Source organism: Eublepharis macularius, chromosome 1 (genome assembly GCF_028583425.1).
Source record: "Eublepharis macularius isolate TG4126 chromosome 1, MPM_Emac_v1.0, whole genome shotgun sequence".
Taxonomy (NCBI): domain Eukaryota; kingdom Metazoa; phylum Chordata; class Lepidosauria; order Squamata; family Eublepharidae; genus Eublepharis; species Eublepharis macularius.
In genome coordinates, this window is record NC_072790.1 from 63,202,886 (window position 1) to 63,228,836 (window position 25,951).

The window sequence follows — 25,951 nt, forward strand, 5'->3', positions numbered from 1 at the left end:
ATGGGCTTAGACTTGGGTAACTCTTCTTAGGATTGCACTGTTAGGGTGGTAATGGTCAGCTATAAGAGGCTTCAGCTGGAGTAAGGCCTATTCCAATGAGATGTGCTTTCTCAGCTGAGCTCTCTAGGTAGTGCCCAGGGACTTTGTCATTATGGCAGGGCCTGAAAGAGTTTTGCAAAAAGTCTTGAAACTGAAAGAACGACTCAGCCATACTCAAGATCCTTCAAAGGTATTTGGCTTTTCTGCTTTAGTGTCTAACTATATGACCAAGAGATGTCTTAGGGGAGAAGAATATTTATTGAAAAGGTTATCTGCTCTGTTGTGTTCAGGTGTTACATATAGCAATCTTGCTTGGAAGAACTGGTGCCTTGTAGCAAATGCTATCTTGCTATATAGTCATAAATTTTTATGACATGTTTATTTAAATATTCCTGTACTGAAAACTTTAATTTTTTTACCAAAAATATTTAATTGGCTAGGTATAAAAGGAGATTGAGGTTTTTTTTCAACCTTTTAAAAATTATCCTCTTCCTGTCTTTTCTTTGAATCCTTTTTTTGATCCACCTTGGTTTGTGGTTGCTTAGAGTCCCATTTGTACTCTGCCTCAGACTTGACATCTTTTTTCAATGCCAAGGCTTAGCTTTCATGAAATAAACATAGATAGAAATGCCTCTGAGTACATGTAGAATCTTTCCTCATCTTAGAAAATGAGTAAGGGTCCTTGAGAGGCATTATGGTAATAGAAGCAGAATGCTGCCATTGACAGTGGAAACTGAATTTCAAGTTTCTTGCTCAACCCTTACTTTAGGAAGTCTTGGGTGAAACATTTTCCTGTCAGTCTAACCCTCCTTCCAGTGTTGTTGTGAGGAAATCACTGTGAGTTGTTTTGAGAAAAGGTGGTATACATATCTAACAAATGATGCAGAAAATGTCCAGTACTTTGGCCTGCAATGTCTTTATTTCTGTTTTCTTGGGGAAGTATAGGAGGAAAGAAACTATAATTTAATCCCAACAAATTGTTAAGGGGATCAAACTGAAATTCCTTCTAGAACATCCTCCCCTTTTTGTTCCCAATGTCATGCTGTAGTCTAATACTAAATATACTGACTTTACCAAAGATGTAGAAATGGTTTCATTAGGGTTAACAGTGGGCATAGACGAAGTGCTTAGTTCTATTACCTTAGTTGACCACAGTGCCTGCTTTTGAATTTGTGTGGAATTGTTCACAGCCAGACAACCATTATGCAAGCAAATAGTGGACATGCTTTAGAACAAAACTAGACATTCCATGGGCAGAAGAACAATGGCCTGGAAAGCTCATGTTCTTTGCAATTGTGGAAGTGGGGACTTCTGTTTTTGTTTGCTGGCACCATTCCAATTCTGTATGCTCACTGAAAAGGAGGCTTCATTCTCACAAAGGGGGCTGAAATTATCTCTTAAAACAATGGCAATGGACAAAATATATATATGTCAATAGGTCAGTTTTAAGTATGTTTATGTGGGGGCAAATTCATACATGCATATTAGTAGCTTTATTTCTCATTTGATGATTATTCTAGTTGATATGTGACAAAGAATATGGACAGTCTAAAGTGAAAAGTATTCCCAAAAAATGTGAGTTCCATCAGTGATGGCTCTTTCACTCAAGTTACTGCTTGATGCGACCATCAAGTGATGATTGTACACATGCAGACAATACCCCCAAAGTTTCATTCAGAGTTTGTGCTTAGGATTGAAGACATAAGTTATGCTATGTACTGTCTAGTAAGATAAGAATATTTCGGTCATAAAACGATAACCTTTCAGAAAAGATTCTGATGTGCAGGATTTGTTGGGACATTCTGTTATATATTTGTTTGCTACTCTTCCCATATGCACCTTCCCATTTATTGATATTTTGTTATAAACCAGTAAAATGCTACCTTTCCCTGCACACATTCTCAAACTGAACAAGCTCCATCCACAACGAATTTTCTATTTATTTTTGCCCCGGTCTGTAAAAATTACACACGCCAGGCAAATGGAAGTCCTATCAGTCTTACATGTTTCCATGTACTTTTGGATTTTCGGTGTTGGAGGATTTGTACATGAATTTGTATATCTTTATTGTGTCAGACTACTGCCTTTTTGAAAGTTGCATACATTTGCTTCTGTGTGTTTGCTTGTGATGTAAATACACTAACAATTAGAGTTGCCAGGTCCCCCAGCCACCCACTGGGGGACAGGTGGGGTGGGGCTCCAGCATTGGGAGTATTCATCTTGCGTGCATGCTCCAGAGCACTTCCATGTTGCACCAGGAATGAAATCATTTCTGGCATGACAAGGAAGTGCTCTGAAGTGCACAGGAACATGCTGTGGGGCTCCTGGGCCCATTCCCTGGCCTTTCCCCACTGCTGGTCACTGACGGCAGGGAGTGGAGGCTGAGAATGGGGGGGATCCCTTGCCCACGCTGGCGGACTGGTAACCTTACTAAGTGTGCATTCCTTTGCTGAGTTACTCCAGCCTAAGTTCTTCTAGCGCATGTTTATGCCACCAGATACATAAACTCCCAGACCGTAGCTAGAGTGGCCAGTAACCAGAAAGTATGGTGCTCTATTTGTGTCAAGTTGTTTAAAACACACACGCTTTTTAACTTGTAGGATTTCCTTGTAAACAACAAAAGCAACAGGAGAGGTTCTTTTAGACTAGCTGTTTGCTGGTAACTGCTGAAGTAGAATTCTAAACCTTCGGGCATGGGAAATCTCTGGAGATTTGGGGGTGGTGCCTGGGGATGGAGAAGATTGGAGAAAGGAAGGAGCTCAGTGGGAATGTGGTGCCATAAAGTTCACCTTCCAATGCTGCTGTTTCCTTCAGGGGAACTCCTCCCTGTAGTCTGGAAATCAAAAGTAATTCTTGGAGATCTCCAGTCCTCACCTGGAAGTTGGCAATCCTACCCCTCAGCATTATCATCTCTATACCTCCCACCTTATCAACGTTGACTGAGCTTGACAAGAAACTTCAAAAGTGGAGTCTTTTTTTTTGAGGGGAGGGAGGGAGAGGGAGGGAGGTTTATTAGACATAAGTACAGATTTCTGAACTTTAAAAAAAAATCTTTCTTCTTACTCAGTCAGTTTCTATGTTTCTGGCACTGTCAGTTCAGACACTTGGGACGTTGACATGTTCTAGAAAGTCATGTGGATTGTGATGGAACTGCTGGTTCTTCATTCATTTCTTTAAAGCCCTGCCTGTATGGCTGCCACGCCTAGTGAAGAAGGCTGGATAAACCCTGATGCTCTGCGTATGGATTTCACGCAGCTTCCAGCATGGAAATGCTTTCCGTGTAGGAAATGTGTGAAGTGGCCTCTGGGTGTTCTGCGCTGATAGGAGGTTTTGTGCTCTCCTGGGCATCGGGAATGTGAGGTCAGCCTTCTCCCCTCCCCCAGTCTAGCAACTGGCATCTACACTGCCCATTTATAGTGCAAAGTAAATGGAGCTGTCTATCCAATGGTATCCCCATACATAGCAGCTGATCTCATTGCACACTCAGCTATTCCATGCTTTCTAGATAGAGAGCAAGCAGGCAAAAGGCACTTCCCATAAAAGGAGGCCCTGAGAATCTTGTTTTTTTCGGTGTGAGGCTTATTAACATAACCAGCAGATCAATATGAGTTAAATTGTTGGCTGTTGATATTTAGTAGGAAAGGATTTTCCTGGCCCATTCAAATTCGACAAAGGACAATAAAAGCTCAGAAGAATACCATAGAATTTAAGTATAGTTGCTCAGGGGGATATTTCTAGCTGGAAATAACAGAACAATGTCTTTTGGTTATAATCATTATAAAACTTGTGTCCTTCTGTAACTTTTCCTGCCTACTTTCTGATGTGTGTTCATGATGATTCCCTAATGAGCAACTAGTTTTACTTTCAGAAGGGGGAAAGGAGTTGGGGCAAAGAGCCCAATACAATCTTCTGCCAATGCCTGTTTGCCAGGAAATGCTGCACATCAACCCCCCCCCCTAGTTTGTTTAAACATGTTTTTAAAATATACAGAAAAGGTAAGGTGACCTCTTGAATATCACACAAACATAGGGTGATTCCGCACTAGTGGTTTTCTGCTGTTCAGCTTCCAAATGACCTCGATTTTTCTTTGTGTTTCCACACGTGGGAAGGCAATCCTAGCAGCAGCTTCGAAGTCACTGCAGGTTTTGTCCGGTTTTTTCCCATCCTGCTTTTCCCCGACTTATTTGTCCATTCGCAGCAGATTAGGGATTTTAATCATGCGAAATTCTTTATCCAATGTTCTCCCCACCCTTGCCCTTTTCTCTCGCCCTTCAAATCAACTTAATTTGATTGGCCAATCATGTTTTCTAAGCTACACCCACTACCCTTTCCCTTCCCCTCTTGTTTTTTTTTAAAAAAATTATAAAAACGTTGCAACGTTTCTACAAGTCTATGCAGAAACATGTCCTGTGTCATGTAACGACTGCTGACCAATAACAGTCCGTTTTTCAACGTGCCAAATTTGTTACTTGTTGCTCGCTGACAGCTTCTGAGGCAGAGGGAAAGCGGGGTCATCGGTAACAATTTTCCCTCCAAATGTCAATAACCAATACTCATTCCACAATATTGGTGAGAAATGCTCTGACCTATCAGATGTGTTTGTTTGATGCAATGTTTATATGTAGCAACGTTTGGGAGGGGGTTAAAAAAATTAAGAACATGCACGTCTGTCGACACTTCCCCCAGAAAAAGCAATGAGGAATCAATTTTTATACTGGCAAATTCCGCACAATGGACTTTGAGCATGATGAAATGAAATGTCAATGTGAAACAAAAGCCTTAGTGTGGAATCGGGGAGTGGTGGATTTGTACAACTCCACTGCAGTACGACTGCTCAGAAAGTCCGATCAAAATCAATCATGCGGAATCCCCCATAATCAAGAAAGTGCTTTTGTTTTAGAGAGAGGCCCTTTGGAACCTGATGGTTACCCTCAGAAGGTTAAGCAGAGGGGCCACCAGTTGTATATTCTGAATGATGAGTGGATTTCAAACTAATCTTGGTTCCTGTACATGCACTGTTTACTTGGAACCTAGTAATAGAACTAGTTTCTACGTAGGCTACAGTCAGGGGGATATCATTTAGGATACAGGTTTAATACTCCTAAAATTAAAATGCCATCTGCACCTGCAACTTCTGCTGGCTCTAGGAAAGTCGTATTTATATACCAGAGCTAATTAGAATTTCAGATTTGTTTCTGCAGGCACTGCAAAGGCAATTGTATATAGGAAATGGTGATTCCTTTTAAGAGTTCTTCAAAGGAGTCTTCCTGACAGCTTAAATAGTATTAAGAAGCCCTCAAAATAACTTCAAGTGTTGCACCTGTCTGAGGCTACTTTTTGGTGCTGGCTTTTTATAAACTCCTAGGTTCAATTTGTCTCGTTCATTCTTTCTTGAGAGAATCTCGGCAGAAAACATTTTCCTATAAATAACTCTGCAGATATTGTCCAAGTGGCAAATAATGGAAGATGTTTCCTAATATTCTCCCACTTACAGGCAAGTGCTATTTCTATGCAGAAATGTCATTCTCTGTACTTTATTCGTTTACTCTCTTAAATGTTTCCTGTGTGTTGTGAAGCATGGCTGGAGGGCGTATGATACAGAAGCCTGGCTGAAGCTTCACTGCCCTAGGTCTAGTCAGTTCCTAGATGGCAATTTCTTTTGAGTTCTCTTTGAATTACGTGATGGAAGAATTGTGGGACATAAGTGGAATTAAAATGTGTTTATTTGATGCTGGTGCCACTTTTGGAACACCATGTTCATGCCCTCCATTTCCTGCAAACTCTCAGATTCTTATGTTCAGAGATCAGCTAGGTTGAAAGTAGAGTGGTCAGCCTTCAGGAGGGTCTTGGAGTTCTCCTAGAATTACAACTGAAGTCCAAGATCAGTTCCCCTGGATGAAATAACAGCTTCAGAAGGTGAACTCTATGGCATAACATCCTTGCTCAGCTCCCTCCCCAGACTCCTCCCCCAAATCCTCAGGAATTTCCCAAGCTGGAGTTGGCAACCTTAATTGAAAGGGGAGCCTAGGCTCTCAGAGGAATTTCAGGAAGCTTGCATTAATGGCTGGAATGCAAGTGGCCTTGCTTTTAGAAGAACGAGCCTGGCAACAGGGAGAAAAGCAATTTCTGGTGTTCAGTGCTGCTGCTGAGCCACCATAGTCTCCCTGGGAAAGATGCCTTTTGCCACTCTCCACCCCCTGTTTCCTGCTGCCGCTTCTGCTCCTGGCAGGAGAAAAGGGAATGTAAAAAAATAGCGAAGGCGTGATGTCACTTCCAGGGAAAACCCAGAAGTGACACCAGTCTGCTCTAGGAATAGCTGGAACTCTATAATAAAACTAGTGATACCTAGAGAGGTGTAACATCACTTCCAGATTTTCCCAGGATGTCACTTCAGGAGTGACATCATGCTGTCACCTGATGGCCTTGTCCCCACCCCAACTCTTTTCTATGTATTATACCAGGCTGGTTATAAAATTGACAGTTAGGCAAAATGGTCTCCTTTCTCAAGGGTTTTGTATAGCCTGACTGGGACCAATCAGGATGGGAGTTGGAAGGTATCTCAGACTTGGACACTTAACTGATAAGTTTCACACCTTGGTTTTATGTACACCATTAGTTGCACTATTAATTTTTATTCTGGCCAGGAGCCTCAAAAGCTGGATGTGGACTGAGGGCCAAACTACAAGTGGCAAATGACACAGGTTGGACACTTGTCAGCTTCCCTCAAGTTTTGATGGGAAGTGTAGGCAGCTTGGCGGAATGTTGGACAAGTGACAGTTGAAAAGTCCATTGGACAGCAGTCGGAGAGCCAAGCTGCAAGACCAGGATGCCTACATTTCCCATCAAAACTTGAGGGAAGCTGACAAGTGTCCAACCTGTGTCATTCGTCACTTGTAGCTTGGCCCTCTCTGGACCTGTGAGAGAGGCCCTGACCCTGACACATAGTATAGATCAAATAGGCAATAGTATCTATCAGCTACAAGCCCTTTTGGAATCTGCTGCTTCCGTGTATCCAGGATGGTGGCCAAAGGTTTATACAGCTTTAAGATGGACAAGTAAAGAATGTGAGGTTTTTGAGTTGGCTATGAAAAGCTGTGGAGAGATTCTGGGCTGGTATAAAGACTTATGGATGCTGTTTCCTGATTTTGAGGTCTAATGTTGGTTTGGGTTTACCTGTTCAACGTATATGTTTGTAATAGTTGCATAATGTCGCTTAAGTCTCTAGTGCTATCTCCTCCTTCTAACAGGTAAGCAAACCTGGTAATGCTGCCCTGAAGTGCCAAACAATACTCTAGTAATAATATATGGATAATTTCTATTTCAGATTATAAAAGCTCTTAGAGGACTTGAGGTTTTGAAAATATCCCTGGACATCCTAGTGGTAAGTGAAGAATGTATATTGAAGCTAAAAATCCACATGTTGGCCCTTTCAGAAGAAATGGCTATTGCGCATATCAGGAAGAACATGTATAATGCATTTCTTGCCATTATGTATGCTCACAGCACCAGCAAAGTAAATATTGAAAAGAATAAAGAGTCCAGTAGCACCTTTAAGACTAACCAACTTTATTTTAGCATAAGCATTCGAGATCCACAGTTCTCTTCGTGAGATGCATGGAGGGTATGAAGAAACTGGCCAGAGATATCTAGGTAGTGAGGGGAGGGGGGGGGCTAGATGGAAATCAGTTGCAGAAGTCATGAAAGAGATGGCGTGCCCAATTCAGGCTGGGTGTGACCCCTCCCCTCCGTAGCTGAATCTGAATGGAATGCCTGAAAGGCAGTTACTTCTGATTGAAAAGGGTCTGCTCCTCAGGTTCTTCATGGGGAAAAATAGACACCTAGGTTTTATGTATATTTGTATCAATGTGTTGTTGGATTCTCAAATACAAATACATTATTTTTATCCAAGGTCCATGTCATGTGAAAATTCTTTGGATGCAGTGTTGGAGCAGAGTATGTAATGCGTGTGTTACTCAATGGATTTAACCTGTACATGTAAGCCTTATTAGCTGCTTGACTAGGCACAAGAAGCCATAACCCTTTCCCATTAGTTGACCATGCATATATTTGAGAATACACACATTTTATGTGTAGTTGAGCAGCACACACATGAATTTTATACTATTGTATTATATATATCTTAAAGACGTATGTGGTTTGCCTCTAGACTAAAATTTCAATGGACACATTTTTTTCTACCCATTACCATGATTTTTTCTGCCTCTTCACTCCTGTGGGCATTTTGGCTGGAGGCAAGAATAATTATGCTCCATGGATGGAACTGCTGGTGCCCATTGGGTACCATTCATTGAACTCCATACAATCATCCATAAACAGTTGTACATGGAACTAGTTCAGGATCTTAATCTGTGGTCCAGACCTTCCTTCTTGTGTACTGTTCCAATATTTATGTTTACAACAAAAGGCCTCTGGTTGAAAAATAAAGGAGGTAATTGTCTCTTTGCCCGCTATTGTTGGAGACACCTTTGCAGTTTCCTTTTGCAGGCCAAGCAAGGATTAGGTATCATCTTTCCTCTCCACCTGCCACTGCCTTACTCCATAACAACAAAAAACAAAACACCCTTGGTAATAAGTACAAGCAGGTAAGTGAAGAACAGAACCAAGGAATAAAGAAACATTTAACCAATTTGTACTATTATTGAAAAATCATTCCACTAAGTACAACCTATTAACAAACCTTATAAAGTGACTCAGTGCAAAACAGCAAAAGAAAATTATTACAGATTCTTGTTAAAACACTATTGAGAAAGGTTTTGTATATGTTTATTATTAGGAATAATTCTTTTGCAGTTTTGATGGCAGAGTCTGTTTGACCCCTTATGAAGCAAGCTACTCGGAAACAAGCGATGACCAGGTCCTTGTTGGGCCTGCAGCCTTTGGAAACTTGCCATCTTCAATTTCTCCTACCAATAAGGAAATATAAGGATTTACAAAGAACACTGTACCTTTTTGGACTGTTTTGCAATTCCGGTTACCTTATTGGACTGTCCAGATTTTTTCGTACTTCCTTTCTTGTAAATGTTCATGTATGTATTGGATTGACTGTTGGCATTATTTACGTGCGGCCGTTTGCCTTCTTGGCCTGATGTATGTGATTATTAATGTACTCTTAGAGAATCTGTAATAATTTTCTCTTGCTGGTTTGCACTGAGTCACTTTATAAGGTTTGTTAATAGGTTGTACCTAGTGGAATGATTTTTCAATAACAGTGCAAATTGGTTAATTGTTTCTTTATTCCTTGGTTGTGTTCTTCACTTACCTGCTTGTACTGCCTTACTCCATGGCAATATCTGCCATAGAGGTCCTCTCCCACTGGAAGAAATTTGTGGAATTTCTACACTTGATATGATGTTCTTGAGGAGGGGTACCTTTGTATCTTGATGGTTTGAAGTACATGTATATCATTTGTTATTTCACTACAAGTTATTTATATGGATTATTAAATTGTTGTTTACAGTGTGGTATTTGTACCATGCAGCCATGTACTTTGTACGTTATTTACAGGTCTAATTGTGGCTGGGTTACAATTAGACCTGTAGATATCCTTGTCAATAGCTGCCTGAAGCCTTGCTTTTCTCTTGGCCCAATGTACGACAATAGGAATTTCTATTTATTTTTTATTTATTTTTTAATTATTTTTTATTTATTATTTTTATTTTACTTTATTTATATCCTGCCTTTCTGCCCAAAGGAGTCTCAAAGTAGCTTATGTCATTCTCCTTTCCTCCATTTTTTCTGTCACAACTATCCTGTGAGATAAGTTGAGCTAAGAGTATGTGTCTGACCCAAGGTCACCCAGCAAGCTTCCACGGCAGAGCAGGGAATCAAACCTGCGTCTCCCAGATTCTAGTCTGATACTCTAGCCACTACACCACACTGATTTCTCTGATCTGTTGAAAAATGTAGCAGGTAATGACAGCTTGGTTGGCTCTCTTTTCCTCAGAGCACAATGTCAGAGTGAAATCCTCATAAGCAGAATAATAACCCATGGAAGCTTGCTTGATGTTGATTTTATGGATATCATGCTGCATTGTATCTTACTTAAAACAAAACAATAAACAGAAAACATGATATGCTCAGTTAAGTAAAGAAGGCAGTGGGAATACAACATCTTAGTAACAGAAAATGATTTATTCAGGATCTCTCTCTCTCTCTCTCTCTCTCTCTCTCTCTCTCTCTCTCTCTCTCTCTCTCTCTCTGTTGTCTTTTTATTTTCACCATTTGTTTCCACTAGGAAACAGGAGTGGGGAAAACGGTGAACAGTTTTCGGAAACATCCCACTGTGGGCAATCTGGCTAAGTCCTTGATAAGCCATTGGAAAAAACTTGTTCCTCAAGATCATGCAAGGTAGGTGAAATTTGAGACTTAAACTATTTTCTCAAATGTCTTTTGCCCATCATTTCAGGCTATCTAATTTTAATGTCAGTATTCTGCATTTAAATGTACTTGCATATTAAACCCATTTAACTGTCAGGCAGTATCTTTGAGCAGATAGAGTTATGAAACCCTAAACGTACGTAATCTTGCTTCTTATCTACTTAGATGAAGGCAAGACTACATATAATCAGCAATTAAATAGCTCACAGCGAGGACACTAATTTTGTTCCGGATAACAGTGTCTTGTCCAAAGTGAAAATATATTTACTTCCCTGAATTTCAACTTAATTCTCTTTTCATTTTATTGTTTTAAAATTAATGGAAAAGGGCAATAAAATTTTAACCTTTTTAAAGAGAAAGTTTATTCTCAGAGAACTAAGAGATGAAAAATGACAATTAATTGCTTCAACACATTTTCCAAAGTAACTTGGAGCCCGGTTGTTCTGGCTCTGTTCTCTACATTGCTTGAAGGGCTTCAAGGAAAGTAGCAGAATATGCTGAAATAGAAATTCTGTATAAATTTTTTCACTGCTGATTTCTCCTTTGTGATGTCTCAGAATAAAGTTGTTACTTCAGAGAGATACTGGTAATTACATACTAGTAATGCAGCTTGAAGAAATGGCACTGCGGCCACTTAGCTTGAAGAACAGCAGCTTCAGCTTACAGGGGGTCTTCCAGAGCCAGGTAGACTATTACTACTGTTGGCTGCTGCTGCTTTTTAAAAATCAGCCCTTCCTCTCCCTTGCCCTTTGCCGTATCTGCCCCCACCATGCTACTTATTCTTCCCTCCAAAGACCTAAGATCCCCTGCCAGTCATATGTGCTGTGTTTGTGCACAGATATGATTTTATTACTGAACTGGGTGTGATTAAATAAATAAAGGTGTTGTGGTTCGGTTACTCTTGAGACACCCAGACACGCAACACAGACTCCGCTGCAGTGCGGAGGGCAATCTAAACTCCCCTCTGTCTGGAGATCAGGGGGCGGGGCCACCGGCCATGTGACCATTTTCAAGAGGTTCTGGAACTCTGTTCCCCTGCGTTCCTGCTGAAAAAAAGCCCTGTACAAGACAAATACTAAATTCTAATTCCCAAAGAATCACAGCAACTTCAGTTGCAAGGGTGGGGGGCAAAATTCAAAAACAAAAGGGTTCAGTACACACTCAGGCAACATAACCAGTTACATGCTGATAAAGAACAAATGAAGCAAATAATACTGAGGGGGAAATAAATTAAAAATTGGTCTCCAAACAGCCAGAAGTGGCTGAAGAAAGCAAGTCAGAAGTCAAAGCAAATAATAAAGAAGGGGAGGGGGAAGCAAAATGCTTCAGAAAGATGAACACCCACACACAAAACAGAATAAATATGTTCAAAAAGAAAGCTAAAAAAGGAATAATATATTATAAAATACAACCCTGTACTTTAGCACAAGAAAACTTGCAAATGAGCTCTCTCTCTCTCTGAGGATTCCCTACAAACAGGCACTCCCCAGAATGTGAATCTTATTTGATTCAAAGCCCCCCCCCCCAATATGCTTCAGGGTTGGACTACCTCACACACATATGTAATCTTGGTGACTATGGTCTGCAATCAGTCAAGAAAGCCCAGAGGCTCTCTCTCCCTGCCCCTCCTGTTAAGGAACACATCTTTGAATGCCCTTATTAGGAAAACGCAGCAGAGAGAGGAGAGAGGCCAGGTCAGAGAGAAACAAAAGTTGCTCAAACAAAACAAAAGAAAATTATGTGTTTTTTTCTCATTATAGGCTATGTAAGTAGAGAGTTTGTTTCATTTTCATATTAATTACTATACAAAATACCCTCTTTTCATAATCATTGTAATGAATAATGAAAGAAATGCAGAAATCTAGCTGCTGTAAACATTGAGCCATGCATACTGGATCTTCAATTATTAGCCAGAATAGGAGGAACTTGGCAATATAAATCTTGTTTGCAGAGGATTGCCAGCCATAACGAATAGCAGATACTCTACAGGACATTCACTGCTGCCCTCTACAGGAAACTCCACTCTCGAGATAATGCTTTTTTAAAGCATCTGCTTGTAGTGTCCCAGACCTTCATTGGGGAGGTTTGGCTGACTGCCATAAGTATGCAGTTGCTTGGCTATGACTCAGTCAGGTTTTTTGGATGCAGGTTATGAGCCAGCGTTATAGCCTTCCACACAATATTTCGTTTTAAGATCTGTGGAATGTGTATAGTTCTGGGCAGGCTAAGTAAGTTCCTTCACCAGGAAACAGCAGGCAAAATCATGCTTACACTTTGGATATAATTTTTATACATCAACTATACATACTTATATAATAATATATTGCTTCCTATTTATGAGAACATTTTTGGATGGTGTGGCTTGGCTTATATGTGCTGTAGGACATCCAGAGTGTGGCGATTTGTGGGTGATTCTAATAGTCTTAGGGATGTTTTCAAAGCTGGTAGAAGCAGGTTAACAATATTTTTAAGTGGAAATAATTACAGGCCTGCTTGACTTGTCTTCTGGGTTTCTTTCTGGAACCGTCCAGATTCTGCATGTTGTTCCTTTAGCTCAAGATGTTTTGAGGCCACTGAGAGAGAGAGACAGTATGAAAAATTGGATCAATATACTGATTGGATGAAATGTGGAAAAAATACCTAGTTGTTTGTTCTTTCACTTCTCATTCTCAGTTCTTTTATGGTAACTGCTTAGGAAAGCAAATGCAGATAAGGCCAAACTAACTAGTAAACGATCTTCTCTCAAGTCTAGCGGCCTGGCTATACATTATAATACTTTTCTGCCTCTTTCTTACCTCCTGTAAACAAGTGCAGGAATTGAGCAGTCCTTTTGAATGGAGACAAGCGTACTGTGTGACAAGTGTACAAGACAAATGTAATAGTAAATCTGTACCTTCAAGGTAATCATTATATTACAGTATATTTATATTTTCCTCCTTGCCTTTAGAAAGGGAGAGAATGCTGAGCTGAGATTCTGTCTTAAGATGTAAAACTCTGCGTGGATCATACGTAACTAGATTTCTTTCTGACATCCAAAGTTGTAAAGAGTTACTGTTTTAGAAACAAAGTGAAATGTCAAACTGACTTGTCACTTTTATAGTGATTATCACTGGTTATAGAGAGAGGAAAAGAGATCCCCCCCCCCCAGGGTCTGACATTTTCTGGAGTTCTTGTTTGTAGCTTTCCGGTACTAGTCTAAACACATAAATAACCCGTTATAGGGATCTAGACTTCTCTCCACTAATCATCTCCAGTTAGGGCTTCTAGTCCACTGGTGGTGGCGGAGGATCCCCCCGCTCCCAACCTCTATCCTCTGACACCACTTACCTGGCCAGTGGGGGGGGGGGAAGATATAGGGAATGGGCCCAGGAGGCAAGGAACCTCCCAGACAAGCGCACAACAGGTACACTCCCAGGTGGGCGTGATGAAGTCACTTCCTCAAGTGGCGTTATCATGTCTGGCAGAGGGCATGCTTCTGCACTTTGTAGGGGCCAATTTTTGACCCCAATGGGCTAAACTGACCCTGCACAAAGTGCAGGGGCAAGTCTTCTGCCAGTGTCATGTCACTTCCCAGAAGTGATGTCATTGTGTTGGCTCTGGGAGCATGCATGTACTTTGTATGCACAGGATTTAGCCCCAACTAAATGCCAGGTTCCCCACCACCGCCGAGAGGGTATAGAGCCCGGGCACCCCTACCTCCAGTAGGAACCTGTAACTTTTTTTTTTCAAAAGTCTGCCTTGACAATTCTCCTTGATGTTTGCTTGAACTAATAAGTTTTATGTGGAATATTGATTACTGTTCAGCAACCACATGCAGTCTTTTGATGGTAGTGTTTGGATTAGAACCCCTGTAAGTGATACCTTGTTACCTTCTGCTTCAAAATGGATTATCTTTGTGCTTCTCATTGACTTATTCCTGACTCTTGCTCCTTGAATTTTTAGTGAACTTTCAAAAAGAAAATATATCAAAAAGAAAGAAGAATCCTCAGTTAAAAATAAAATAAAATTGAGCTTGAAGGAAAATAAGCATTCTGAAAAGACTCAAATCTCCACATCCAGTTGCAAAAACTCTCCATCTGACAAGCAGAAGAAAGCTCATCGCTTAAAAGTTGAACAAAGAAATGGATATTTTGATGAATTCCTCATACACACAAACGAAGTGCAAAATGATATTTGTCAGAATTCTTCTGGAGGCCTAAAAATGAATAGTTCCAAACACACCAACAAAGAAAGCAAAGAGAGAGGCAGATCTTCAGAAAAGCACAGTTCCTCTACAGCTATTAATGGAAGTTCAAAAAAGAACCATTTCTTTCCAGACAAAAGTAAAAACTCTTCATCTCTAAAAGTAGAAAAATATGGTAAGGACCAACCGGCCAAGTCAGCAGATGCTGGGTTGAAAGGATCAGTGAAACCTAATTCAAGGTCTAAAAGCTTCAGCAGTGAAGGTGTTGAGCCTCCTGCTATGTCCTTTGAATCATACCTTAATTATGATCAGATTTCCAGTAGAAAAAAGAGGAAGACCTGCCCTGTGAGCAGCCAGGTTGTGATGAACAGCACCTCCGGGTCTCAGAAAAGGGTAGCATCAGCCTCTGATGAAAAAGAAGAGAAAAGATTAAAATCAGACTATCTTTTAGAAACTCCTGCTAAAAAGGTAAACAATTGTGTAGTTGTGGTACCCAGGTGAAAGTATTCATTAGGATGAGTAGCACTGGTCTTATTCATGCATATTTTGTTGAAGCTTTGGGGAACAAATAAAATGGTTTCTCTTTTGTCTATCTACATACATTCCTTCAAGACACATAGAATCGGGGTTTTTTTCTGGGAAAAGAGGTGGTGGAACTCAGTGGGTTGCCCTCAGAGAAAATGGTCACGTGGCTGGTGGCCCCGCCGCCTGATCTCCAGACAGAGGGGAGTTGAGATTGCCCTCCACGCTGCTCAGCAGCACGGAGAGCAATCTAAACTCTCCTCTGTCTGGAGATCGGGGTGGGGCCACCAGCCATGTGACCATTTTCAAGAGGTTCCGGAACTCCGTTCCTCTGCGTTCCAGCTGAAAAAAAGCCCTGCATAGACTTGCTGGGAAAACTGGTCCAGCATGTACAACTAAATTACATTCTATTTTTTTTCTCTACCACAGTGATATCCAACAGCCTAAATAGCTTTAAAAAAAAGAATTAGACAAGTTTATTGAAGATGTCTATCAACAGCTATTAATATTCACAATTGCTACTAGGAGCATGTATAGATTCACTATATCTCTGACAAATAGGAAAGGATATTGCCATGTGAAGATGCAGAAGCATTTGGCTGTTGTTTATCACTTACATGTTTAAAAAAGAGAAAAGATTACAAAATATTAATTCTGTTAATGTTCAGCATTAAGTACTTTTGCATTCAATGTATGGAATGACAGCATGTTATTTTTAATGGAGTTTTAATATTGCTTACAGCAAAATTAATCAACATATGAACATGGGCTATTATAACATCATCTCTGTAACTGTGTCTAGGCTAAGACATCTCTCCAAGACTTGCTGAATACTCCACTGCCTAAACTTTTGCCAGAGATATCTATATCTTCTCTTCCGTATGCTGCAGAATTTAAAGGTAATAATATAGCTTTGCTGAGTTACTTTTATACTGGTCATGGCTAATTCTAACAGCCTACGGAAACTAGCCCCCCCAGTCATTACAAAAGCCAACAGGCAAGCGCGTATAATTTCTCTGCAATTGCTTTAAGGTTCTAGTTAGATGGGCACAAACTTGGCTTCTTGTCGTTCTTGCATGCTTGCAAGTTCTGGAGATAGATCTCGAAGCAGTCAAGATTAAGTATGCACTGTTTCAGGTATTCCCAGATGTGTGTGTGGAGTGGGGCCGGGGAGGGAGGAGCCTGTTATAAATGCACCATAAAGTAATTTAACATTTGTAATTTAACATTTGTACTAAAAGTACAAAATCCAAGTAAGAAGTGTTAGATATTGAAGAAAAAACCCATAAAAGCTAGGATTAAAGTGTCGTTTAAACAGTGCGCCTGACAGGATTTGGAAAAACCAGTAAAATCAGCCACATTGAAGGGTTTTTGGTACATAGACCAGAGATAGAAGGGTTCTGATAATAATGGTTTTTGCATTGCTTTGTAGCTGCACCAGCTGTGGAAGCTCTTCAGCAAACAAGTGATACGGTTCACTTCATAGGACGGAGGTTGAATTCCAAGATGCAGGTGTACTCTGGCTCCAAAACAGTCTGCCTTTCAAAAATGCTCACACTCTGTGAACAGTGCATCCGAGTGCTTCAAAATAATATTGATTGTAAGTACTGTTGTGATGCTTGCACTTGAGATTTAATTGGCTGAGTAAGATGGTTTTAGGCTTTAAATATACATCCTTTCAAAACAAAAAGCCTATGTTGTCCGTTTACATGAAATTGACAATATAAATTCTTGTTGACTGTTTCTTGTGCATGTGTAAACAGAGCTGCAATCTACTTGGTTGGAAATAATGGCAAAAACTCTCACTGACAAGAGAATAAGATTCTTTTATTATTATTATTATTATTATTATTATTATTTACTTCATTTATATCCTCCTAAAGCAGCTTATATGGTTCTCCCCTTGTCCATTTTATCTTCACGGCAACTATACTAGATAGGTTAGGCTGAGAGCGGAACTACAAGTGACAAAAGGCACAGTTTGGACACTTGTCAGCTTCCCTCAAGTTTTGATGGGAAATGTAGGCATCCTAGTCTTGCAGCATGGCTCTCTGACTGCTGTCCAATGGACTTTTCAACTGTCACTTGTCCAACATTCCGCCAAGCTGCCTACATTTCCCATCAAAACTTGAGGGAAGCTGGCAAGTGTCCAACCTGTGCCTTTTATCACTTGTAGTTCCGCTCTGAGTGTGTGTGACTGGCCCGAGGTTGCTTAGCAAGTTTCCATGGCAGAGCAGGGGTTCTTACCTGATCAGAACCACTACATAATCCAGTCATCTTCCATTAACTCATCAATGCTTATGTTCTGTTCAGATAATCTTTCGCCAATTTTGCAGATCTTCCATCAGTAGCATTACATGATTTTCAATGTCTAAAACATTTTTCCACAGAGGAACCCTTACACAAATTTTTCTAATCCAGATGAACCTTTCCCTATGAGAATGTTAACAGGCCAGAAAAAGTTGATGGCAGGGAGTGCAATTCAATTACTGGTAAATTATTGTCAAGAAAATGTATTTGTATAGAGTTTCTGTGTGTGAGAGACAGAGAGCTTAAATTATAAGACCAATCTGAAGCATTTTTCCTGTCTTTTTTTTTTTGTATTATCTAATCTTTTTCAAACATCAAATCAAAATAAAGTTTGCTTAAACACCAAAATAAAATACAAAATCAATATAGGGCTTACTTTTAGTGTGATATTTAGGCTTATTTTTGAACAGATGTTGAATTCTTGGTTAATTTCTCACAGAACCCCTGACAATGCTCTGCGGAACCCCATGTTCTGCAGAACCTGGTTGGGAAACCCTAGCCTATAGAGATTGCTGTAACCAATGATAGTGGCAGGGGGGATTTGAGCAGTCCATAGGCATGTAATTATAAGATCAATGGAAAAGTGCACTTAGAAAAGTTCCCTAGTGTCTGACAAACACAGACACAAAGAACACATTTTGGATCTAAGCGTGTTTAATTCCAAAATTTTGAAATCGCAAAAGCCCTACAATCGCTTAACTAAGATTGTTTCTCCACTTGGATTCACAAATATGATACATAAAGTCCAAGAATGGATTTTCTGGTTCGCCATCCAAAATCCAGTAGAAGACGAGATCTGTGCAGTCATTGCTGCTTAAGAGTTTGATTTGTACGGTGCTAAGTGTCTGCTAAAACTCTTTATTCATAGCACTACATGAAGTTGATGTCCCCTTTGAAATTCTTGAGCCTGTGCTGACACATTGTACATCAGAACAGTTGTTTCGAATAGAGGACTGCAATCCAGTAAGCTGCTATTCTTCCTTTTATTCCTTAGGAAAGAATTTAAAGCCCCATTCCCAAATGCAGAATGACAAGATATGTGTTTTCTCTCTCTATAATGTGACAAATACAGAATCTCCTGGGTTAGTGTGTATCCTATTGCAGAAAAGATTAGACTTTTAGCTCATTACCACAATAGACTGAAATTGAGAGTACAAACTAAATTTCATATGCTGTTGAAAAGATAATAATGGCTGTTGATGCCTGGACTCTACCTTGGTTGTAGTGCACCCGGGTTGTTTCCACATGGATATTTTGCTCCAACCTGCAGGGCTAGCTCAGGGAGAATTACTTGGCTGCCCCACCCTGCTTTACAGGGAAACAGCTGTCCTCTTGAGTAGTTAGGCCTCCTGCTATGGCAAGAGACATTGGCTAACCTTTTGGAGCGCAGTGGGAAAAAATTAACAAAAAAAAAATCACTGCTGAGTTGGTGGTGTAACATCATTTCTGAGGAAAGCCCCAAAATGATGCCAGTCCTCTAGGGATTACTGGAAACTCTATGGTTTTACCATAGGATTTCTGGTGATTCCTTGAAAACTGTGACATTCCTTCTGGGTTTTAACTGGAAGTGATGTCACACCATCAGTGATGGTTCTCCCATGTCCCCACCACCCTAGACTCTTGCCAGTTAGAATTCTTATGTGTAAGAGAATATGCGTGAATCAAAGCTCTTGTAATGTTTGCACAGCTGTGATAGGAGTATTTTGACTTTTCACTTATTTAAAACCAAAATGATCAAGATGGGATGCAGGGGAAATCCAGGCTGCTGTATCTGTTTGAAGAAAATTTGTTGGGCAGATTCAGTTGGTTATGCAGGGTGAGAAATATAGACCAAAATTTTTACTTCTACTTAAAACATGTAAGGGACAGCAGCCCCTTATTTCTTTGCATCTGCTAACCTTACTTCGAAGTGTCTTATACTATTATGCCTGAAAATATAGACATTTACAGAACTGTCTGACCATTTATGGAAGAAACACTGTCAAAAAGACTTCAGGAATGAACAACCTTTGGAGCATGAATCATGGCGTGAAACGTACCTGAGAGTTTTCAGTCAAAGAGAAGAGAAACTGAAGTCTCTCACCAGAAGCATTCTTTCAGCTCAGTCTGAAAAACCTAAAGGTAAGGCAACCATCGACTTAATTGACCATTCACTTAGTAACCTAAAAGCTATGAAGATGCTATTGGCTTAGCTTAAGCTTCTCACTTGGTGTGAAAGTTACCGTTGCTGGTGGTTTAGTCTTTCTTTAAAAACCAGTGGGCTAAAACCTCAGAATGTTAGGTGCTGCTTTTAATTGTGTCAAACTTGCCACTTTGGACAAATTTGAACAGAAGGAAGATTATTTTTAATAAGCGGAAGAGCTCTTTTTTTTTGCATTTTTTATTAGGCAGACAAGTTAAACTAGCCTTCGAGCACTGCATTGCAATGCCACCCAGAAATGTGCGACGTCAACAAGAAATCCACGGAACAGCAAGCTGTGTTCAGTCTGAGTAAGTACTTTAGTGACTTCTGTAGTGAACTTGATGTGATGGTAGAAGGCCACTGTGGTATAGTGGGCTGGAACCAATCTTTTCAAAGTTATCTTCCTCCAACTTGCGGCTTTTCCATTGAAGGAATAAACACTAAGGCTGGAGGAAAGCTTCAAACTTTGTTCAGTGGAGTAATAGGATAGAGAGAGGATCCACTGCAGAGGTCAGAGTGCTGATAGCAATGGGATCCACTGCAGAGGTCAGAGTGTTAGACTGGAGAAAACCAGCTTCAAATCCTTCTGAACCATGAAACCCATGGGTAATATCAGGCCCATCACTTTCTTTGCCTAACCTTATCTTACAAAGTTATGAAGGTAAAAATGGAGAAAGGGAGAACCATGAACTTCAGTCTGAGATCCTTTCAGAAGGGCAGGAGAAAATGCAATCAGTAGATGGATTACTGACAGACAGCTGTACAGGAGGATAGGAGCAGTTACCTGGTAGAGAAATGGCGGGTGTGACATGGGTGAGAGAGATTAATCCTTTTTTGCCACCACATCTTATTTCCAGTCTTGGAGCTTGGCTAGGAGAAAAGCAGCTAGGAGGAGGGATTGCAAGGGGTTAAAGATGGGGATCAAGGTGGAAGAGTTCAGTACCCACATTCTCCTTGCTACTTGTCTATTTTTAATTGCTTTCCGTTCTCATGAATAACAAAGATTTGGTGTGATCTTTGGAGCCTGTTTGGTGTAGTAGTTAAGAGCAGCAGGACTCTGATCTGGAGTCTGGGTTTGATTCCCCACTCCTCTTCTTGAAGCCAGATGGATGACCTTGGGTCAGTCACAGCTTCCTGGAGCTCTCTTAGCCCCACCCACCTCACATGGTGATTGTTGTGAGGATAATAATAACACACTTTGTAAACCACTCTGAGTGAGCATTAAGTTGTCTTGAAGTCCATATATAAATCGAATATTGTTATTGTTGTGAAAATGCAGTTCTGCTGCTATACTGCCCAGTTATACTATAACATTGTCAGAAAATGACATTTGTAACCTTTCAGAGCTTTGAAATAATTATATTCTTCATCTTCGCAACAAACTTTAAGGTCTTTATAGCAGCTTCTCCCAAGCATTTAAAAAGGTCCTCCTGCCCCAACTGTACTCTAAAGATGGAAGATTTTCTTGGGAAAATGTCCTTGCAGAATGAGGTGTGAGAGAGGCTATGAGCCCCTTTATCATTCACATCAATCCAAGTGTGCTTCTTTGTTCTCACAACAATAAAATCTTTGTTAACTGGCATGCCACCTGAATGACTCAGGCAGGTGCCACCCAACTCACTCAGCTGCATCTGTGTTACACATTCTATATGATTCGCTAATCTTTTCCTTCCAAACATAATGAGGTTGTCTTGTTCATAAATATCCTGCTAAATTTTACCACTCTGCAATGAATTTCCTATATTGCTCTGGGCTAGAATGAAACGTCCAGAAAATGGAGGAAGTGGTAATATTTCTGCGAGCTCAAGCTCTACCAAAGGCAGCAGTGCAGCTTCTACCAGTTGCTCCTCTTACACAAATGGAACAAATCAAGATGCAAAAAAGCCTTCCAAAAGTAAGTCAAAGCTGGTATTTTTGTACTTTGCCATTAGGCCACTGAACGGTATTATGAGACCCAAGGACTCTGTTTTGTTTCGCTTTTGCACTACAGGTAATATCATATGCCTGGATAATCATTCGGTGAGACCCTATCGTCCAAGAATTTTCTGCCCCTTAATTGCCCTTCACTTAAAACTGACTTGGTCCTGTATTGTAATGTCTTGACTAGTGTATGGGACATCAAGTATAGGCAGACTTAGCAGTGCTTACCTGCTTTTCAGCCTACCGGCTGCTACACATAGTTTGTCGTTTTCCCCTTCAGGTACTTCTTTTTTTAATTGGACTAACAGATCCAACTCTTTCAATTTACTCTCACTAGATAGTTCCACTTCTCTTTGCACTTCTTCCAATCAGAATTCAGCCTATCTTAACACTAGACAATGAAAACTACTAATAATCCCACTGTGTTTGAGTTTCAGTGCTTGTTCATACTCAAGAAACACTCTTTAGAGTACTTCCATTTTGTCTGCTTCATAGTGTGTTTACATATTTCTCCAATAACTGAACATATCTGTCATATTCAATTGACATCTGCCACATTCCCCCAAATATGTTTAATTCCATGGCATACTATTTCAGCCCACGGGGTCCTCCTGGTCTTACTTTATTTCACTCGTGCTGCTGGCCATTGTGATCTTAGAATACTTCCTAGCAGACTTTTCTGCTTGATGTCTAATGTTCAAATTAATTGTCTTTCACAATACAAGTTTTAATATTTATTTTATAAAAGGGATATTTTTAAAAGTGATCAAGCTCTTAAAGCTGTAAAAACAGTATTTTGAATGGTTTGGGTTTTTTTCTATTTAATTTCATTCTTCAAATTTAGGCAGTAATTTTATTTCCCCCCCCCATCAATTCACCTCTGACTTATGGCAAATCCACATGATTTTCGAGGCAAGAGCCATTCAGAGGTGGCATTGCCTGCCTCTGCTTAGTGATCCAGGGCTGATTCCAGATGGGCATAAATAGAGCGAGTGCTTTCGCTTTTTCAGCAACCTCACTCGTAAAAACCCGCAATTTCCCGTCCCAGCTTACCTGCGGTCCATGGCGCTCGGTTGCGCTCTATAAGCGGACGGTGTGAACGTGGTATTGCGGGTTTGCACACTTCTGGACGCTTCGTTGCCACGGAGAGGCCCTCCCCTTTCCCTCCTTCCTTTGCCGGCCGGCCTGCAACAATATTCCCTTAATTTTTTTTTTTTAAACCGGGTGCCATTTGCGCAGTCGCACGTTTGCGCACATCAAACTGTGCAAATGTGCACAAATGCACAAATGCACAAAAGCACACAAATGTTGACGCTGCGTATTCGCATACCTGCGTGTTTGCGCATTTGCGCAAAACACGTAAAAAATTATTTTTAAAAAAACGAAATGCGAACCAATGAAGGCCCCCGACGTCAACTGTGACGGGGAGGAAACAACCAATCCCGGGTACCTCAGTTGGCCGTGCGAACATCCGGAAGCGGGACAGCACGGTACGCTGCGAGACAAAGCGGATGGAGACGAAAGTGAACGCGTGGCCGGTAAGCGATTATTTCCGCAGAAAAACCACAATTTCTGGCCATCTGGAATCGGCCCTGGACTTCCTTGGTGGTTTCCCATATCAGTACTAACCAAGGCTGACCCTGCTAAGCTTCTGAGATTGAATTAGCTCTGGTTATCCAGGTCAGGACAGTAACTTTATATGTATGCATATTGTGTCAAGTTGCAACCAATTTATGGCAATTCCGGCAAGGAGCTTTCAAGGCAAGTAAGAAGCAGAGGTGATTTGCCATTCACTTCCTCTGCAGAGTTTTTCTTGGTGGTCCATCATCCAAGTATATACCCTGCTTAGCTTCTGGAATTTCGTAAGGTTGGTCTCTACCATACCACTCTACATCCTCAGTAACTTTGTTCACAATACTATATCAAAGGCTTTGCTAAAGCTTTCTGTTATTGTTAGATAAACTTAGCCATTTTAAAAAAAAACCCCTAGATTTGTTTATCCAAGCTTGTTCTTGGTGAATTAATGTTTGTGTGTATTCTACTCATCTTCCAACCTTTTCTTTTAAAAAAATTGCTTAATTGTATCTTACCTTTTAAAAACTGTTTAACCATTTGTAACGATATCTCCATGACTTGTTTTTATCTCCTTTCAAGAATAAAAATAAAATGCTAGTGCTTTTCCAGTCACTCTGTACTTCCTCAAAATTATTTCCCCCCCCCCCATTTTCTGTTGCCCTTGCAATTTGTCGGACTTGTCCCTTCCAATTTCAATACTAAGTTGCTAAACTGTATTTATTTTGTTGTTACCACAGAAATTGCTCCGATGATGAAAAAATCCCTAAGAGCCTTCAAAAATAGAGTTGGACCATGGTAAATGAACACTTTCAACCCACAGCTAAGAACTTTATGCTAGATTTGGGTGAATATTACTATATACTGTTTCTGTGGAGATACCAGTTGTGCTTGTACATATTGTTGCAGTACTTACAGAATACTTTTTGAAACTTTAATGAAAATATCCGTTTCTGTTAAGAGATTGTTTCAAATGATGAAAATGCTTTTTGTGTTTTGTTCAGCAGTCCTAAAACTAATTTTGGGGCTAGTTCAGAATCATGCAATATGTACAGCTTGAGCTTTGTTGAATTCACTCACTGTGACCCTCAGTGCCTTCACTGAATATAATGCAAGAAATAAAATGAAAATTAAACGACAAATATTAACCTCTGAACTTCATGGAATAGAAATAAAACTCATATGCTGCCAATTCCTCATAGTGTTAACCAGGGCTTTTTTTCTGGGAAAAGAGGTGGTGGAACTCAGTGGTGGAACTCAAGACTGCACAACGACATCACTTTGGGTCAGCTGGAACAAGGGGGGAGTTTTTAAAAGTTTAAATTGCCCATGGCAAAAATGGTCACATGGCCAGTGGCCCCGCCCCCTGATCTCCAGGCAGAGGGGAGTTTAGATTGTCCTCTGCGCAAGGAGAGCAATCTAAACTCCCCTCTGTCTGGAGATCAGGGGGTGGGGCCACTGACCATGTGACCATTTTTAAGAGGTGCCAGAACACCGTTCCACCGCATTCCCACTGAAAAAAAGCCCTGGTGTTAACAGCATATTATGGGAACCTTAGAAATGTTAAATAGCAATATGTGGGGATACCTCACCCCCTCTGAGAAACATTATTTTGATAAGATGTGTCTTGGTTCCACCAAAATTCCTCTGATAGTTCATCTGAACAGAAGCTTTGATATATCTCAAAACCTGGCTTTAGGCTAAACTTTAATGCTGTGTGCTTAAGTTTAATGCTGTGTGCTTATGTTTATCTATACAAATTATTTCCCCCTGAACTATACATATAAATGTTAATGGAGCACCCCAAATCTTTGCTTACTTCATCCTGTGTCTTTGTGATCAGATTTCCCATATCATTGCTGTATGACTTGATCAGAGTGGACAAAGTTTCCTAGATTTTCCACCATGCTCATGGAATTAGTGTATTCCCCATGCCTGAGATAAGCTGTTAATGTTGTGGAGTCAAGCAGGCTTCGTTATCCAGCTGTTCTGTGTAACTTTGGAATCACTTCCAAAATTGGAATAGGCAGGGCTTTTTTTCAGCAGGAACGCAGTGGAACGGAGTTCTGGAACCTCTTGAAAATGGTCACATGGCTGGTGGCCCCGCCCCCTGATCTCCAGACAGAGGGGAGTTTAGATTGCTCTCCAAGCCGCTCAGCAGCGCAGAGGGCAATCTCAACTCCCCTCTGTCTGGAGATCAGGGGGCGGGGCCACCAGCAATGTGACCATTTTCTCCGAGGGCAAGCCACTGAGTTCCACCACCTCTTTTCCTGGAAAAAAAGCCCTGGGAATAGGTATTAAGTCTGTGCCATTTCCTGACATTAGATTCTCCCACAACAGAAGCTAAAAATTCAGGAAGTCCTATCTTTATCTCAGTTTTATACTGAGGGAAATAATGGAAGTGTAGTTTCTCTTGGGAGATGCTATCATACTTAAGCTGCTATAAAATATTTGTACAGAAGGCCTCAGAAATGAATCAGTACCTTAAATACCTGTCTGAGTGTTTAGATCTAATCTGTTTTATGAGACTGCTTGTCCTGTTTAGTACTTTGCCACCCCGGATTCCCAAACACTGGCACCAGAATAATGTAATTGACATGGGAGGAAAAGTCAGCCAGTATCTGTTTAAAATTATATGCTATCACAACTGGGAACACAACAAAGATGTCAACAAAGGAGCAGCAAATGAAGACAGGAACCCAGTAACTATTCAGATATCTTCCAGTATTCCTCCCCTCAGTTTACAGGGATGTTTCTGTATAGTCAAAGGGCTTAAAGTATACCTTGCAGCTGTGGAGGATATGGGCCCCATTAGTCAAAAGTAG

The 25,951-nt window shown here is 40.6% G+C and overlaps 1 protein-coding gene across 1 annotated transcript; it reads left to right on the forward strand.

The window, feature by feature from the left end:
* The first annotated feature begins 151 nt into the window (after positions 1 to 151).
* On the forward strand, positions 152 to 25,951 carry LOC129324176 (elongin-A-like). The gene is made up of 12 exons (XM_054971238.1): positions 152 to 229; positions 7,364 to 7,420; positions 10,295 to 10,407; positions 14,497 to 15,088; positions 15,945 to 16,041; positions 16,575 to 16,742; positions 18,321 to 18,415; positions 19,393 to 19,573; positions 19,840 to 19,942; positions 21,392 to 21,528; positions 23,867 to 23,924; positions 25,672 to 25,951. Exons 1-12 carry the CDS (start codon positions 152 to 154, stop codon positions 25,949 to 25,951), a joined length of 1,959 nt encoding a protein of 652 aa, XP_054827213.1.

What these genes read in the sequence shown, in the direction of transcription:
- LOC129324176 (XM_054971238.1), top strand. Translation starts at nt 152, where the DNA reads ATGGCAGGGCCTGAAAGAGTTTTGCAAAAAGTCTTGAAACTGAAAGAA. An exon ending in TAGAAACTCCTGCTAAAAAG is followed by an intron (nt 15,089 to 15,944) that starts GTAAACAATTGT and finishes AACTGTGTCTAG; the next exon opens with GCTAAGACATCTCTCCAAGA. An exon ending in AAAAATAGAGTTGGACCATG is followed by an intron (nt 23,925 to 25,671) that starts GTAAATGAACAC and finishes TGTCCTGTTTAG; the next exon opens with TACTTTGCCACCCCGGATTC.